The following is a 15,546-nucleotide window of genomic DNA, read 5'->3' as shown; positions in this document are numbered from 1 at the left end:
TTGTGCACGTGAAGAAAATTACCTTATCTGATGTTTTTTTGTTTGTTTAAGAATTCCTCCCACCTACCACGTTATCAAGTTAACAACATTAACACTGTTTATAATCACCTACAGAACATAAATTATAGACTACAACACATGAACCAGTACTGAACCAGGACTAAACCAGGACTAATCTTGGACTTGAAAGCGTGAAAGAGCAATCAGGCGACAGCTGCCCCATGCGTCGCGGAGTTCTGCGCCGGTCCTTTCGCCTGCGGTCACCCGACAGTCTACGCGAGTGCACCTCCGGGCCTGTCCCGACGCTCGGCCCTGGCCCAGTCCTGGTCCCTCATGTCTCAGGTCATTATAGTACAGTAGTGCAGATTTCATGAGCCTGTGCAGGTTGTTTTCATCACTGTCGATCGCTCCGGTTTGATTTTTAAGTTGTAACTATTTTATATTTGTTATTTTTTTATATCTCACGTCGGGAGAAGTGGGTGGATGGCGAACCCCCTCACTCCGTCACCACGCTCCATGGTCTTATCCCTCCACCCCTTTTTGTGACAATCTTCTCTAGATACTTCGATCTCTAAATCACTTGCCACCACTTGTCTGACACCCACCCCCCCCCCCCCCCCCCCCCCGCAGTACTGTACGAGGACCACGCATCAGAAATGAGACAGGCGTCACACGGGGAGAGGATAAACAAGGGTTTCCCAACACTCCTGACACCGCGACTGATGCGTCTCTGGGTTTTTTGTTGTCGTCCTGTCAGAGAGATAAAGTTTCTTCCCCTGAAAATACGAGCGTCTGAGAAGGGGGGGGGGAGACGTGTCAATCTCATTTTAAGCTACACTCGAGGCGTACGCTGTTTCTAGTGAGGAGCTGTCTGGGAAATAAATAAGAAATAAGACTCCTGTAGGCAAAATATATAGAGGAAGGAGTATTTTTGAAGCATAATTTCAACCAGCCCGTTTCTTGTCACCTGCCTGTTGCTGTCAGCCAATCACGCCAACCTTTCTTTGTCACTCAAACGATCGCGTTTTATAGTACTTCATATAAATGCACTCACTCTCCCATCTTCATCTCCATCGCAGCAGCAAAATCATCACATAATGCTCCCTACAACTGTACAACTCACCCTTATGGAACAGATAATACTCCCTACAACTGTACAACGACTCACCCATATAGAGCAGATAATACTCCCTACAACTGTGCAACTTACCCTAATGTAACAGATAATACTCTGTACAACTGTACAGTGACTCATCCTTATAGAGCAGATAATACTCCCTACAACTGTACAACTCACCCTTACGGAACAGATAATACTCCCTACAACTGTACAACAACTCACCGTTATGTAGCAGATAATACTCCCTACAACTGTACAATGACTCACCCATATAGAGCAGATAATACTCCCTACAACTGTACAACAACTCATCCTCATGGAACAGATAATACTCCCTACAACTGTACAATGACTCATCCTTATAGAGCAGATAATACTCCCTACAACTGTGCAACTTACCCTTATGTAACTGATAATACTCCCTACAACTGTAAGTAAGTCAGTAAGTCTTTATTTATATAGTGCTTCTAACGGACATTTTTGTCACAAAGACACTTTACAGAGCATTATTCAGCATTATTCATTCACTCTACACCTGGTGATGGTAAACTACTATTGTAGCCACAGCTGCCCTGGGGCAGACTGACAGAAGCGTGGCTGCCATGCCAATCGGCGCCATCAGTCCCTCCGACCACCACCAACACTCACCAACACACCACTTTCATACTAAACAATGTGGGTGAAGTGTCTTGCCTAAGGACACAGTTATTGCCACTAGCACCAGTGTTAATTTCCACCTGTCGTCCCTGGGCAGGTTCATTGACTGTGTAATTTAACTGATCTTGACTATCAACTGTTCTTCCTGTAACATGTTTTGGGTTGATGGGGGAAACCGGAGCGCCCGGAGGAAACCCATCCAGACACGGGGAGAAACAGGCAAACTCCACACAGTGAGGCCCGGGCGACCCGGGGATCAAACCCAGAACCTTCTTGCTGTGAGGCATGAGTGCTAGCCACTCAGCCACCGCGACACCAGAACTGACCAGAACTGGAGAAGCAGCTTGGTTGGGTTACACCCTTATCATCAGAAAGCCACTAGTCAGAAAATCATGACCTCTTCTATTGGTTTGTCAGCAACATTTCTCATGAACAATTGAATGTATATTTGATGAAAGCAACAGGGAATAATCCCTGGATATCAGGGAAGAATCAGTAAACTTTTGGATGTTTACCAATTAAAAATGGCTGCAACATCAACATTTTTAGAGATATTGACAGGAAAATGCATAATCATGCATAACAGCATTGGGCTAAGGCCAACATTACTTAATTTGTTGGTTTACAACAAGAGCTCGAATTACTGAACATTTTGCAAGTTGTTGCCTGAAAATCAGACAATTATTAACCCTGTTCCACTTAAGACAGACATTTCCACCCAAATCATTATTTCCTTAAACATTTTTGCTGTATTTTAAGGGTTTAATATATTTATTACTTTTAATATTTACTTTTTAAAATATTAAAAACTTGAAATACAATTTCATTTGTAACAATTTGTAACACTACCTGAACATGGATTTTCTGACTAGAGGCTCTTCTGATGATAAGGCCGACCCCGCGTGGATGAGCTGCAAAACGTCTTCAACCAAACTAACTTGTCCAGTCGACAAACTGAATTTTCTTCTCGCCGTGGATTCGACCTGGACGACGGAGGGATTCTTCACACATCTAGAAAAACAGGCATTCTGACTGTGAGTGGGATCGCCTCTCCACAGACCTGACCTGTAACTTGATCTGGTTTGGTCTCCTTGAAGATCGAAAGATTTAATACCAATACTTTGAAACATTCCAGACACAGTGTAGTAATAACATCTTACGGGGAAAAGCATTTGCCGGAAGTTACACAGTGCACCTTTGAGTTACGATTGTTATTCTTCAACCGATTTACAACGTGGAGTCTTAACTAAACAAGCTGCAAATGTTTCTATTGTAAGGGCGCAAAAACTGAGAAACAAAACAGTCTTCTAAAAGCTTCAGATTAATCTTTGACACATTCAGAAGTTCATTTCGAAGTTAACTTTTCAATATTTTAAGATAAGAGCACATCACCTCTTCCCGTAGATTCACACTTGTTATCTACAGGCGTAAAGCTAAAATTCACACGGTATTTGTACTGTAAATCACAACTTTTATGATTATAAAGTATGTTATATCCACTCACTGTGTAAATTAATGCACAAAACCCATTTAGCATTTGTTACGCAGACTATGAAAGTGTTAATTGAATATTCAGTGTCACCATTTCTATGCAAATAATTCTGTGCCGATATTTACCATAGCAACAGTGTATGCAAAACAGATTCAAGTTACAGCGATGCTTTTTATTTCATTTGGAAATGTGCAAATGAACCGAGGGACCACAACGCAATTAAACTAGCCTAGTATAAGCGGCATTAAGATACATTTCGCTCACTTAACTTGACGTAATTACCCACCTTATATTTACATCAGAAAAAAAGATGAGAAGTTTGTGTAGAGTCCCGCCAAGCAACGTAATTAAAAATATTCCCACGGCTGTGAACTTTTCCGGTGTATTTAGAGCAATAATAGCAGATCATTTGGAGGAAGCTGAAGCGAAATCCCCCGCTCGTATCTCCAGAGACGAGCGCTCTTCCCATAATTCTCCGGCTGTATTCATGAGCACACGCCGAGCTCCGTGTTGCACAAATCCCCGAGATAGTTTCCGCCGCGTTCACGATGGCCTTTCACCGTTGTTTTATGTCGGTCACTTACACCTGTCTCTTATAACATGAGATACATTTTAATGAGTTTACAATGTGGAGAGATTAGAGACGGTTTTGAAAAAGCTTGGGGCAAAATCCTGGATCAAAATAAACTTAATACTGGGAACGTTTACATCAGGGGTGTTCACACTTTTTCAGCATGTGAGCTACTTACAAAATGACCAAGTCAAAATGATCTACCTAATACAAAGTCAAACTGCACTGAGAACCTCTTCTTTAAGAGAACTTCCTCTGGCACTTTACACAAAACTGTGAAAAAAGTGAAGGAAGATTTTTAAACCTGTTTTTTAAAGTTCCAAACTGGAGTTTCATTCTTTTCTGGTTTTGCAGTGATATTTACCAGCCTCTGCACGTTTACCAAACCAAACGCACATCGTGACAAACACAGATGCATTTGTCACTTTTGTTAGACAAACTTCAGCCAAATGTGGCAGTAGGTCTGTTCTGTAGATCCGCTCTATGCTGTAGACCTGCTTTGTGCCAACACTGGAACACAAATTTAGACTGGTTTTTGCTTCACGTTTGGTCTTGCTCTTCTAATCAGCCGCACTGTGGGAGGGGCTTGTGTTCGCTGTACGCAGGAAGGAGCGAGAGCGTGAAAAGGCGAGGGGCGGCGTGCTGACGTGAGGCAGATGGACAGGTAGGATGTTTAGGAAGTTGAACCTGCCCTGTGATGCACGCTGGTACACGAGGGCACACGCTGTCGCAGACGAGCCGTGCATAGGGAGCGTGTGTGTTTGTGATGCGCCGTAGAGTCTCCGCGGGTTTCAAATGAGCGCACAGGCTGCACTGAGACGCCCCACACGCTCCTGCACCCGCTACAAGTTTATTACCAACAGCAGCGGCCGGAATGAAATATGATCACACTTGTTGAGTGTCAGACCTCGAGTGAGAGACAAGACCGAGTCCAAACGCGATCGAGTCCGAGACGAGACACGGCGATCTACCCACACGACCTTGGCGATCGACTGGTAGATCGCGATCGACGTATTGAGCACCCCTGGTTTACATGATATTCTTCTTCGAGTTTACATGGAAATAACAGTTCAGAATTGAGGTTTACGTGGAAAAATACGTGTGGCGGACATCAAGGGGCGCATTTTGTTTTTTGGTTACTTACCTGACACCACCTTCCTATGCCAGTGGAGGTCGGGCTTAAATAGCCGACATGGCAAAGGTGTCCCGACTTCTGCAGGCTGGTGTCAGGTAAAGTTTAAAACGATCTCCCTTTTAATTATTTTAGCTCTTTTTAAAATGGTTTTCATGGGTTTTTATCATTGTGGAGATAAAACTATACCGGAGGCAGACCTTTTCCCCTCGAGTATTTACATTTTTAAGATAGGACAGGTATCTTTTAAATCAGGGTTTTTAACATTGTTTTTATCCTTGGTTTTAACAGTAATTTGTCCTTTTATAGGCGAGTTTCATTGTTGACAAAAGCGCGTGTTGCATGCTGGTAATTATTTTGGTCGGCGGCAATAAACACTAATTCAACATGACGGACGGAGCGAGAAAGCACGTAAAGGGTATTGATCCCGGTTATTTATCCACTCTAACGGCAGAGGACCCAAGACCATTTGACCAGAAATTGGTCATAAGCATCAATGGACACAAAATCACCCTTTTCAACCCCGACAAAAGGTGGAACAAACCAAATTTCTGGTCTGACTCACCAACTACCTGGACAAATATTCACTTCGGCGATATCCACAATGACTTGGTGGAAACTCCTGGGCCATTCACAGCAGAAAAGATGAAAACCTCCAAGAGTCTCGATGTGTTGTTGAACTTGTTGGAGTCCACGGTTTGTTAGGATCTTCTACGTTTGCTCTGCGAATGTTTGAAAGCCATTTAATTTGCCGTTCTTTTCACTCGGAATACGAAAAAGACATTTCCTTCTTCCATGCTTCTATTTGTGCATCCGATAATGCAGCAGGAAAACAACAAGTTCAAACACTGGATCAGGGAGGCCATTGAAATCAGGAAACGAGGCAGGGACAGCATTAACCGTGATGACGGAGCGTTCCTCCTTTCACACACCTGGGACACCCTCCTCCAGAGACACCGGGCGACGGGAGGCGTGGTCAGTCTGAGCGACCTGCAGGTCCATCAGGCTGACCACGCCCACAGGAAGCAACAACAGCTGATATACGACACGTCACCACCAACACCGGGGACAGTTCTGAAGATGGCTTGCAGCTAGCAGCCGAAACATGTCAACAAGGTAAACACACTTTACTGCATCGTCTTTAAAAAGAACCTAAGAAGTTAATGCAGCAGGAATTTACCATTATCGGGGATAAATACGCGAGGTTACGCTCTGTGTTTGACGCTATCGTGCTTCTTGCCTCTGACCGAAATATTTCCCAGCATGCAACGCGGGCTTTTAATAACAATGACGTCAGCTGAAACTCGCCTTATATGAGGGCCATGTTATTTACATTATAATTTGGTGTTTTGGCTCTTAAAATGTAAAATGATAACCCAATCAGAAAGCAGAATAAACGTTTAGTGTTCTGAATTGCATCGGTTTCTTGTTTTACTTTCACAGTTCTTGTTTCAGACTTCTTCTTCTTTCAGATGAACAATTTATTCACATTAATATTTGCAACAGTCCGTACAGCTTTTGGACTTCTCACCGCTGCGACTTATTATCTTATTTGTTCACTCACCTCAATCAGCAGCTTTATTGCAACCATAAACTGTTTTAAGGGATTTAACTGCCAACCGTAGTGGCTCAATCCACTGAGCTGCTGCCTCGTTAAAAGTTACAAAGCCAGCAGTATTACGCATAAAATATTCACCAACTGTAAGACCACTTTAATTGGTCACTTTGCTAGTTCTGAGTTAATTCAGTTTAATTAAAGGATCGATATTAAACTGTTTTCTGATTTGTGCGATAAAGTTTCCTCATCACAAAAGACCTGGAGTTTTGTTTTGTTTCATTCGCATGTTTTAACACACAAACTCTGCAGATTTAGTCTAAGTTCTTCTCTCAGTCGGAGAAGATAATTTGTTTCATCAGATTTTTAATTTGAAATGCCGCTGAATTTCTCACTTTGATTTTTTTTATGCTTAAAAGCATGTTGGAATTTGTTTTATTCTGAATGGAAACTGGCTGAAAATGTCTAAAATTCAATATAAAAATCGCCTTTTAATATTCAGCACAAATATTTTCAAGTTTTCAAATTCAACAGTCAGAATTCAAAGTGTAAAATTTGCAGTGAAAAAATTTGCAGCAAAGATCCAAGATCCCAAGGCAGAAGTAATCGATCCAAAGTGATCAGATCTAACTTAGTAACAAACAGGAAATGGTGCAGTGAAGCGATCGGATTGGTCAGAATTAGCCTCATCTCTTTTATTTCTTTCAGTGTAAACTCCGCCCACAGATGAGAACGACCAATAAGAAACAGTCTCTGTCCTCTTCACGCACACAGGATCGATTGCTTCTGCCTTGGCATCTTGGATCTTTGTTGTTTTCACTGCGAATTTTACCCAGTGTTTGATTATCCTTCCGAATCAGTTTTCCAAGGAAGATGCTTAACGACACACGTGACACGCCCCGCCCCTTTTCCTGGGAGAGCGCAACTCGGACCTCAGTGGTGGAAAAATTTGACCGAAGAAGGATTCTGAGTCAGTGGGGGGAGCTCAGGTGGCTGTAATATGATGTAATGATGTAAGATGGTGTAAATATGAAGTGTTTTCATTGTGTTTGGACACTTTGGTGGTTTAAATGACCCAAAACATGGTACAGGTCTCCATGAACAGTTGATAGTCAAGGTCAATTAAATACAATCAATTCAATCATTGTGTGTCCTTAGGCAAGACACTTCACCCACATTTCCTAGTATGAAAGTGGTGTGTGTGTGTGTGTGAGTGTTGGTGGTTGGCATGGCAGCCGCGCTTCTGTCAGTCTGCGCCAGGGCAGCTGTGGCTACAATAGTAGTTTACCATCACCAGGGTATAGAGGGAATGAATAATGCTGAATAATGCTCTGTAAAGTGTCTCTGGGGATGGAAAATGTCTGTGAAAAGCGCTATATAAATAAAGACTTACTTGCTTACAATTTCAGTCACAGTTATTACCACAATATTTTATCGCGTCTTTTATAACTGGTCGGTTTTGTGGTGGGGCCAATATTGAACAAATACTTGATTTAACAAGTGGTGTTACGGCTCGCGGTCTGTCTCCGGCTCCGCATCGCCTGGCGCTCCCCGTTTGTATCACCGCTTGTATCTTCCGTATTTGCATGTCCCGTGTGGTGCCTGATGTCTGAGTGGTGGGCCGTGGTTCCGAGGATGTGGGCTGGTTCCGACACCCCTTGTGCTGTGGTTGGAGGATTGACGTCCCGTCCCTCCAATCCCATCCTTCCACCTCAATCACCTCCGCCAATAAAAGTGCGGTGCGCCTGTCCCTCCGGGCGGCTGGATGGCAGTTTCAGTTCGCCCTCACAACTGTAGACTTTCGCTTGTTCTTGTAAAGTGTGTTTTGTATTATACCTTTTAGTTTTGCCAGGTTGGCTCGGCCCTTGGGCAGTGTTTTTGTTTTCTCAGTTTATGAGGGGTTTAGTAAATTTCTGGAATGTGAAATCTCAAATTGTGACGTTTAGTTATTTTTTTTTGTTAATCTATTTACCTACACCACTTTATAAATCTATTTACGTTTCATCATATCTGGTTTGTGTTACTTCCTTTGTCCCTAGCACTGGGTTGTAACAGTGGTAACGTCCCTAAGGTTGTAACGGAAGAGAAATCAATAACATAAAATGAAGTGCAAATTTCACAAATTAAATGAATTAAAGGTTGTATGGAGGATTTTTTTTTTTGTTTCAAATTGTCAGTGAAAGTTTAAAACACCATTACAGAGACGCAGCAGCTTTGTAACTATGATGACCAAAAAAAAAAAGAATGAAAATCTATCAACTGTGAACGTAGTGACGCCAAATAAACATCAGCCAAAAGAAAACGAGGCTCCCTCATTTTCTATTGGCTGTTAGATCGTCAATCAAACTTCTTACGTTTCTAGTGTAACTGACTCGCCGGCGAGCGGGGATTTCGTGGTTTATGCGGCGGTTCTTAGCGGGTTTTTCAAACTGTCACTTCCTCGCAGTTCGCACAAAGTTTGTAGCGATGGAGGACGAGAATCCACGACCGGTTCGCCGCAAAAGAAAGTCAGTTTTTGAGGTCGCTGAAAGAAGAAGAGAAGAAGGGGAAAAGAAGCGAAGCCAAACTGAGGTGATTCTTGGAGATCTCTTCCAGTGATTACGCAAACGAAGCAGATGAAGGGTCCAAAAACTGACGCGTCGGTCGCTAAATTATTTCTAGACAGGTCACTTCAACAGTAATTCTGAACACGCACTGGCTGTAAACAAACGTGATTTCTAGAGTAAAGAGGCGGGAGGAGGTGCACGACATTTGAAAAAGGACTGTCACTGTATTTCTTTTCCCTTAAAAAATCCTCTATACAACCTTTAAAGTGGCAGTGTTTTATGAATGAATAAATGAATGTTTATTCGGACAGTAATACAAAGAACATAAATAAAAAACGTAAATGCATAGATATAAATACATAAGATGAGGGAAATAGTCATAATCATAATCCATGTAGTCCGTCACGCCAAACATAATAATACACTTAAAGCTCGGACATGACGTCAAATCCAAGGTCCAAGTGGGAGTCGGCAGATAATCGAACGCAGGGATAACACTCCAACACTTGAAAATATTTGTACTGAACATTTAAAAGGTGAAATATTTATTCTGAATTTGAAACATATTGAAGAAGTGCACTTAAAATTCCAGCAAGTAAAATTCTGAATAAAAATAATACAAATATCTTTATTCAGAGTGAGAAATTCAGCGGTATTTCAAATTCAAAATCTAATGGAACAAATTATCTTCACTCTGTTCCACTTTATGATGCCATGTGGTAATACAGGAAGTGCTCCAATGTGTTTTTAAACGCCATACCTCTTTACTAGAATTTGCAGCACGGGAATTGCCGATTTTCTACTGAACTAAAAGTAAAAAGGAGCTGTTAAAGGTTGTATGGAGGATTTTTTTTTTGTTTTTTTTTTGTTTCAAATTGTCAATGATAGATTATAGAGGTGCAGTAGCCTTGTAATTATGATGACCAAAAAAAAAGAGAATAAAAATTCATCAACTCTGGACGTGGTGGGGCTAAACATTTGCCAATAGATAACGACACTGCCTCGTTATCTGTGAGCTGACAGGCTGTCAATCAAACTCCCTACGTTTCTAACGTAACTGACTTGCCTGCGCCGCCGGTACGTGGTTTACGTACGTCTGTCACACAGTCCACAGACGCAAGACGCACAGACGCTGTTTACTCCACCAACGCAACAGTTCTTAGCGGCTTTTTTTGACCTATATCTTCCTCGCAGTTCGCACAAAGTTTGTTTCAATGGCGACAAGAATCCAGGAGCAGTTCGCCGCAAAAGAAAGTCTGTTTTTGAGGTCGCTGAAAGAAGAAGACAAGGGGAAAAGCAGCGAAGCCAAACTAAGGTGATTCTTGGAGATTCATTCCAGCGATGGCACAACTGAAGCAGACACAGGGTCTAAAGACTGACGCACTGGTCCACAAATTACTCCTGGACAGGAAACTTCTGCTTATTATGAAAACGTACTTTATTTCCAAGAGCGAGACAAACGTTTTTCAGGACACGAAAGCGATATCCTATGTCTGAAAACGTAATTTTCAAGGCAAAGAAAGAGTCCGCTTGCTGCTGTGTGTTGTAGTTAGTTCATTCGCACGGAATCTCCGCGCACTCTTCTCTGCTCCCCTTTCCTGCTCCTCTCCCCGCTGCCCGATCCACTCTTCCCCCTGCTCCTCACTTCTCCGGGCACGGAATCTCCGCGCACCGCTCCCCTCTCCTCTCTCTCTCTCCTCTCCTCTCTCCTGCTCCTCACTTCTCTTCTCGTCCGCGAACGAAATGTCCGCACACCCCCTCCCCCCGCTCCTCACTTCTCCGTCTTGCCTAACCAACACTGTAGTTAGTTGTTTACAAGTCATGTGCAGCACCGGGTGTAAACAAACCTGTTTCTGGCGTAAAGAGGAGGCGGAGGAGGTGTTTCTACGTAGGAGCTGTAGGGGAGGGGGGGGTGGTTTCACGCATGCGCAACATTTGAAAAAGGACAAACAGTCGCTGGATTTCTCGTTCCTTGGAAAATCCTCTATACAACCTTTAACTAAAACTGCATCACAAGGTAGAACGGAGCATTTTGAGTTTGGGTGAATGCAACTTTGGGTTTGTTTTTGATGAGGTTACAACATTCTAACTTGGCTCAAAGCTCAAAAGAGTAAATTGTGGGCAACATAGGACCTTTAATGGTTTCTTAATCTGTAACTAACCTGCTATGGAGAACTACCCGAGCTTTTATGTGATTAAAAAACAAACCCCTGAGCTGTGTCATTGGGTTATAACTCTGAACTGTTAGTGCTGAAGGCTGCTGTGCGTCTCAGAGTCTGCTCCTTCCCATCACTATGACAACTCGTGTCTGTCAAGGTCAAAGGTGAGGACGCTCTGGAACATCAGCTGTTTATATCTGACCCTCTCACCTGTCACTCAAACTGTGCTCAACAAACCGTGTCAAAAAAGATCTGACTGTGTAACTATTTTTATATATTTTGCGTTTGTGGCCTCGGGTGACAAAAATCAGCGCCTCGTTATTAATCTAAGGTAAAACGAATGACTGAAACTATTTTCCATCAAGATCCAAAAAATAAATAAATAAAAGATCCACTAGTATTTTTGTAACCTCAACCTGTCACCAAACTTTCCAGCTCAAAATAACAGAATGAAAAGTGCCTCCTTAAAGCAGACCAATTATGCAATATCAACTTTCCAGAGCTTTTAACCGTAATAGTTGGTTTCCCTTCTTATTCACCCTCTCCAAGTTGTATTTGGAGAGATTTGTTCATGTTTGACCGAACTTTACTCACTTATTTTCAAGACGCCATTTTGCTCTGGATTTACTTCGTTCTCCAGTTTTACAGTGTGTCCCAAAAAAACATTGACATCATTTCGCAAGTCAGTAATTTTGGTAATTCTTGTTGAAATAACCTCACATTTTCACTGAATGTACAGAAACAGATCAAGATTTTATATGTAATGTTTTAATTTTGTTCTGTTTTCTGCTGAGCCGTGCACTTCCAAAAAGAAGTCATTTTGTGTCTTGGAATCTGCTCGAACACACTCACCCAAGACTGCAGCCTTCAATGCAAAATTTGGAAAAACTTCACTAACTGGCAAACAAATTTGGAGTTGGTACCAAAAATGTAAAGAGGAAGACCACTTATGTAGAGCTAAAGGATCTGGTAGAGCAACATCAACATCAGAAGAGAAGGTCGAGCAAGTTCGTGAAAAACTCTTGCGAAGCCTCAAGACGTCTGTAAGAAGAACAAGTTTGGAAACCCACATTCTTTGAATGACGGTTTGGTGAACCAGATCCTTGCCATGTATAAGGCCAAGTTTACACTTACATCGGTATTTTTTAAAACTGAGACATTTCCCTTCGTTTGTATCCATCTTTTAAACACAAACAGCGAATTCACCTCTGAAAATGAATCTTTCTAAAAACTCAGATTAGAGTGGAGATTCTGGAAAACTACGGTTTATCGTTTGCGTGTAAAGTGAGATAAACTGAGTTTTAGGAGCTGACGCGCCAAAAGTGCGACCAGTGTTTATCTTTTGCTCTGATGATGATGGAGCATTTAGAGCAGCAGTCACATTTCTTCTGGAGCAAACACTTTTCATGTGTTTGCATTTGCACACAGCTCACAGTTTCATATCCATGACCAGAGACGAATGAGGCTCAGAGGTCAGTGATTTTGTCACTTCTTTGACAGATCTGTGGAGAGGCGAGCCCACTAAGTAATGCACGATTTTCAAGGTGAGTAATACTTACAACTGTAAAGAAATAAATGCTACAGGTTTGAATCTAATCCAGGCGCCGCCCAGAGGCTTGGTGTAGTTATGACGGCGCTCGATGGCCTATTTATGCGAGCCGATGTAAACGAAAGCTTTTTTGAAAACGATGCTATGTGCACAATGTTATTTTTCCTTTCTCAACATACCCGGGTATGTGTAAACATACCCTAAGCAGCCTTCCTCTTTACGTTTTTGGTACCAAGTCCAAATTTGGTGAAGTTTTTACACATTTTGCACTGAAGGCTGCACAGTTTTGGGTGAGTCTGTGCAAGCAGATTCCAAGACACAAAATGACTTCTCTTTGGGAGTGAATGGCTCAACCTGAAAACAGAACAAAAATAAAACATTAAATATAGAATCTTGGTCTGTTTTTATACATTCTGTGAAAAATTGGCCTGTGAAATTATGTCAAATTTTTTGGGACACCCTGAAAAACTAGAGAAATAAATCCAGACTCTGCTGGTGTTGGTGAAAACGTGAGCTGATTGGCAAATTTTTTGGGACACGCTGTATTTTCTTAGTAGGTGATATGTGTAGGATTCGACAGTGTTGCTTAATCATTCTGGTACAAATGAAAAAAAAAATCTAAATATCTGCTGCTCGTTGGTGTGACCTGCAGCTATTGGAGGTGCTGATAACTTCACTGCTCTTTGTTTTGATGAGTTTGCGTCGACGTCAGCTCAGTTTTCTAATACAGAAGTCAGCGGATTTGTTTCTTTTATGAAGTAATTTTAAATTTAAAATGTGCAAATTATAACAATAATAATCCACGGGGGTCATAGATTATAGATGTAGCAGACACAAGCACAATACACCTACTCAGACTATGGACCAGTGGAGTCACTTGGTCACTGCATCCAGCAGATCAGTGTGTGGATGCAAAACAACTTTCTCCAGCTAAACTCTGACAAGACTGAAGTCATAGTGTTTGGTCCACAGAAACAAAGGGACAGTGTCAGCAGTCACCTCCAGTCTCTCTCTCTAAAACCTTCAAATCAGGCAAGAAATCTAGGGGTAATAATGGACTCAGACTTGAACTTTAACAGTCACATAAAATCAATAACATCTGCAGCCTTTTACCATCTAAAAAACATAGCGAAAATCAAAGGTTTACTGTCTAAATCAGACTTGGAGAAACTTATCCATGCGTTTGTCTCCAGTAGGTTAGATACTGTAATTTCTGCTCACTGGTCTCTCCAAACGAGCTGTGAGACGCTGCAGAACATCCAGAACATCCAGAACATCCAGAACATCCAGAACATCCAGAACGCTGCAGCTCGGGTCCTGACTCGAACTAGGAAGTACGAGCACATAAGTCCTGTGCTCAGGTCTCTGCACTGGCTTCCTGTGGCTCAGAGACTTTAAAGCAGCTCTGCTTGTACAAGTGTCTCCATGGCCGAGCACCAAAGTCCATCTGTGACATGTTAGTGTCATATGAACATCTCACACTCTGAGGACCTCAGGGACCGGCCTCCTGCTGGTGCCCAGAGTCACGACTAAACAAGGGGAGTCAGAGTTTCAGGTTCATGCAGCTAAAACCTGGAACAGTCTGAACATGTGAGACAGACTCTTCTGTGACGCTGTTTAAATCCAGACTCAAAACATTTCTGTTTAACTGTGCAAATAACTGAAAGGTTTTCATTCCGCACTCTTCTCTCCAATTTATGTCTCTCTTTTTTAATTTTAATCTTCATGATTATTTATGTTTTGATTTGTTTTTATTATGATTTTAATGTATTTCTTATTCTGTAAAGCACTTTGAATTACTTTGTGTACGAATTGTGCTGTACAAATAAACTTGCCTTGCCTTGCCTTGCCTTACTTTAAAGAACTTCGTCACATCCTTTTGCTGCTTTTCAGTCGGCATAACTCACTGAAATATTTCTCCATCCCAACAATAAAACCTGGACTTTTTCTTTCCTTTTGTCCATGACCTCAGCCTGCCCAAAACAACACTCATGGCTCAAAAGTGTCATATCAAAAGACCTGTTTGAAGCTTGAATCCCAATATTTCCTGTATAGATTGGTGCCTACCTTGGTTTTGTCGTACAGGGCATGGTTGTCCAAAATCATGTTTCTTTCGATGCGCGCGAACCTCCGGAGGTCTCTCTCAAACTGCTGCAAAGGCACAAAGAATCAATGGAGCGAAATCAAATACGCCTGATTTATTTGACTTTTATGGCCCTGAAAGGAAATAGTGAAGCTTAAAAGCATTTCCTGTGGAGAACTACCACTATTTATGTCAAGGTTGCAAAGTTTTTCACGAGACATTACTGATATTTTATTATACGACTCTTCGCGGCGACTTTCAGGCCGGGCTCAAGGTGCTCCAGTTGTAACTTTGGGGGAAGCAGGATTTTTGGCACAATAATGACCCACTCTGACTGATTTTACTGTAGTCATGTCCAAAACCTGTCACTGAAACCACACGGGATTTTGTTTGTTGCATTTGAAAATCACTGTGCCAAAACGCTGATCAAAACAACTGGATTTGAAATTTTATGGAAAACTTAAATAACTAAATAAATAACAAAAAATAAATTGCAAGTAGTTTTGTTTTGAGATGTCAGGATAAGTTTTACTGTTACCGAGAAGCAGGAGTGTAGTGGGGATTTTTAAAAGTGTGAACCAGGAGGACTAAACCAGGTCTAAAAGAGGACTAAAACAGAACTGAACCAGGATTGAACTAGGACTAAAACAGGACTAATCCAGGACTGAACCAGAACTGAACC

At 41.9% G+C, this 15,546-nt stretch overlaps 1 protein-coding gene across 4 annotated transcripts in view; it reads right to left on the bottom strand.

Moving 5' to 3' along the window:
* Positions 1-15,546, bottom strand: part of dntt (deoxynucleotidyltransferase, terminal) — a 306,321-nt gene that overhangs the window by 120,487 nt on the left and 170,288 nt on the right. For 3 of the 4 annotated variants that reach the window (XM_055162795.1, XM_055162798.1, XM_055162796.1), the window contains exon 10: positions 14,849-14,932. In XM_055162795.1, the coding sequence (XP_055018770.1) occupies positions 14,849-14,932 (84 nt within the window). The remainder of the gene's footprint in view (positions 1-14,848; positions 14,933-15,546) is intronic. The other variant, XM_055162797.1, reaches the window with a different exon arrangement.

The sequence above is a fragment of the Boleophthalmus pectinirostris genome, unplaced genomic scaffold (assembly GCF_026225935.1).
Source record: "Boleophthalmus pectinirostris isolate CB_2022bp ecotype Guang Dong unplaced genomic scaffold, ASM2622593v1 HiC_scaffold_5, whole genome shotgun sequence".
Classification (NCBI taxonomy): Eukaryota; Metazoa; Chordata; class Actinopteri; order Gobiiformes; family Gobiidae; genus Boleophthalmus; species Boleophthalmus pectinirostris.
Note: the sequence above shows the minus strand (reverse complement) of the source record. Positions and strands in the feature narration are given on the sequence as shown.